Source organism: Microtus ochrogaster, chromosome 4 (genome assembly GCF_000317375.1).
Source record: "Microtus ochrogaster isolate Prairie Vole_2 chromosome 4, MicOch1.0, whole genome shotgun sequence".
NCBI classification, from domain to species: domain Eukaryota; kingdom Metazoa; phylum Chordata; class Mammalia; order Rodentia; family Cricetidae; genus Microtus; species Microtus ochrogaster.
The window spans coordinates 5,050,600-5,053,474 of NC_022011.1; the positions used below are offsets into that span (position 1 = coordinate 5,050,600).

The following is a 2,875-nucleotide window of genomic DNA, read 5'->3' on the forward strand; positions in this document are numbered from 1 at the left end:
AGAGTTACCCCAAGATATTTTATGCTATTTGTGGCTATCGTGAAAGGTGATGCTTCTCTGATTTCCCTCTCTGCTTCCTTATCCTTAGTGTATAAATGAATAAATCTTATAAAAAAAAAAAAAAGAGATAGAGCTTCTCTGTACCTTTGGAGCATGTCCTGGAACTCCCTCTGTAGACCAGGCTGGCCTCAAACTCACAGAGATCTGCCTGCCTCTGCCTCCAAAGTGCTGGGATTAAAGGTGTGCGCCACCACCGCCCAGTCTTGCCAGCTTTACTCAAGTTCTCCTGTTCACCTTTTCAAACCTCTGGGCTTTTATCTTTCTCTTACTTCTATAAATCTTACTTTTACTCCGTGGGTGGCTGGATGGCTAGTCCCTGATGTCCTCCTTCCCATAGTTCTCCTCCTATCTGTACACTCCTGCCAGCCCTGCCTATCTTCTCCTGCCTCACTATTGGCTGTTCAGCTCTTTATTAAACCGTCAGGTCTTCTAGACAGGAAAGAATCACATATTCGCAGAGTTAAATAAATGCAACATAAGCAAAAGTCATACACCTTAAAATAATATTCCTTGGGGGCTGGAGAGATGGCTCAGTGGTTAAGAGCATTGTCTGCTCTTCCAAAGGTCCTGAGTTCAATTCCCGGAAACCACATGGTGGCTCACAACCATCTGTAAAGAGCTCTGGTGCCCTCTTCTGGCCTGCAGACATATACACAGACAGAATATTGCATACATAATAAATAAATAAATATTTAAAAAAAATAATATTCCTCAACAGAAAAATAAAGTGGTGGTCCAGATCCGTAATCTCAGCTCTAAATAGGCCGAAAAGGAGCAGCAGTTAGAACAAGTTCACAGCCTGCTTAGTGTACATGGTAAATTCCAGGCCAGTCAAGCCCTATGAACTTATCTAAAAAAAACAAACAAGGATGTACTAAATATTAATTTTGTTTGTTTAAATGTATGCTTGTTTTGAGATAGGGTCTGACGTTGTAGCCCAAGGCTGGTCTGGAATTCACTATGAGGACCAGGCTAGCCTCAAACTCCACAGAGATCCACCTGCCTCTGCATCTAGAGTGCTAGGATTAATGGCATGAACCATGTTTCCTGGCTAAAATAAATTTTTTAGGAATTAGATTCAGATAGTTGATAGTGACCATGGAAATTGATTAATAAAGACTTAGCAAATTTAGATAAGATCAGATCTAACTAGACAGATTGCTAGTACGTACAGATGGTACATGGTGTACAACACTGTAATGTTGCCACTCTGGAGCTGGAAGTCAGGGAATCAGAAGTTCAAGTGCATCCTCAGCTAGAGGGTAAGTCGGGCCAGCCTGGGCTACACGAAATTCTGTCTCAAAACAAAAACAAAACCTTTAATCAAAATTTTTTAAAAAAAGAAAAAGATTTAAACTGGGTGTGATGGAACACACCTGTAATCCAAGCACAAAGAAAGAAGAAGGAGGTTTAGTTCAAGGTCAGCCTAGGCTACACAGGGACTTCGAAATTAGCTTGGGCTACATAAGACCCTGTATCAACAACAAAGTGCATGTGTGAAATCACTCAAGTCTGGCTCACGTGATAGAGGTAAGAAGGTTGCCCAGAGAGTTTGACACTACTTGCTTGGTGTCTGAGAGACCGGAGGAGGTTGGCATTGGTGTTGCAGCAGTTATAAGCCTCCAAAAGGGTACTTAGGAACAGAACCCAGGTCCTACTCAGGAGCAGCCAGTAGGCCACAGTTCCTTTTTAAGAAAATTATCATCCTTAATTTTTTTTTTTTTGTTTTGTTTTTGACAAAAGGTCTCTCTGTGTAGCCTCGGCTGTACTGGAACTAACTTGCTTATGTAGACCAGGCTGGCCTCGAACTCACAGAGGTCCGCAGCGCACCATCAACACCAGTTGGCTTTTGCTCAAGTTTAATGTGATATGGCCTCCAAACCCAATTTACAATCTCTTTTGACCCCGCTACCAGCTATGGGACTACAGTTCCCGTGGGGCCATGTGGCAGCATCGCGAGACTTGACTCCAAAGAGGCGGCGGGAAAGCAGCTCTAGCCACAGCAGTTAGGAGGGGCGGATCCTGAGCCTGAGCATGGCGGGTCGCTACAGTCTGGACCCGGGTCAGACACCTCGCACGATTCTGCGGCGCGTGCTGGATACAGTGGATACGCGCTCCCCAAGGCGACGACGGAGTACTCAGACTAGGTATGTGAGAGTGTTGACTGAGGAGTGGTGGCTGTGCCTTCCTGTCCGGAAAGAAAACTGAGTCTCGGTAGAGTCGGAATCGCCGAGCTCTGACTACATCCTAATGGATTCGGACTCAGCTAAGCTGTTGTGGAGCTCCGCAAGAACCAACAGTGCTGGATCTTTAGAAACAAAGGATAAGGCTCTGTTTTCTAGGCTGTGTCACTCAACCCAGACCGAAGTTGTCCTGACATCTACCCCTACTTTAAGATGACTTCGCCTTTCCCAGCACACAGTCCTACTCCCTGCGGCTCCCAGGGGAAGTCAGCAGGCAGGAACTGGAAGGATGCTTTACTAGACTTTTCGGAGTGTCTTGAGGCTTGTGGTGAGCAGATGGTACTGAAGTTGGCATCTGTCGATCTGGAAGGATGTCCTTTTCGAGAAGACAGTTGTTCGTGATAAGGTGCCTCCTCCCATGGTACTAGTGTCTGATCCTTGGCTTTATGCCTACTATTTAGTTAAGCACCCTACCACAGAGCTACATCTCCAACCCTTTTGCTGTTTGAGACAGGGTCTCTTAAAGTTGCCTTGGCAAGCCGGGCGATGGTGGCGCACGCCTTTAATCCCAGCACCCGGGAGGCAGAGGCAGGTGGATCTCTGTGAGTTCGAGACCAGCCTGGTCTACAGAG

The 2,875-nt window shown here is 45.9% G+C and overlaps 1 protein-coding gene across 1 annotated transcript in view; it reads left to right on the plus strand.

Moving 5' to 3' along the window:
• The first annotated feature begins 2,076 nt into the window (after positions 1-2,076).
• Positions 2,077-2,875, plus strand: part of Cenpt (centromere protein T) — a 6,931-nt gene continuing 6,132 nt past the window's right edge. Inside the window, exon 1 of the mRNA XM_013353734.1 lies at positions 2,077-2,207. Coding sequence (XP_013209188.1) covers positions 2,095-2,207 — 113 coding nt within the window. The 5' untranslated portion in view covers positions 2,077-2,094. The remainder of the gene's footprint in view (positions 2,208-2,875) is intronic.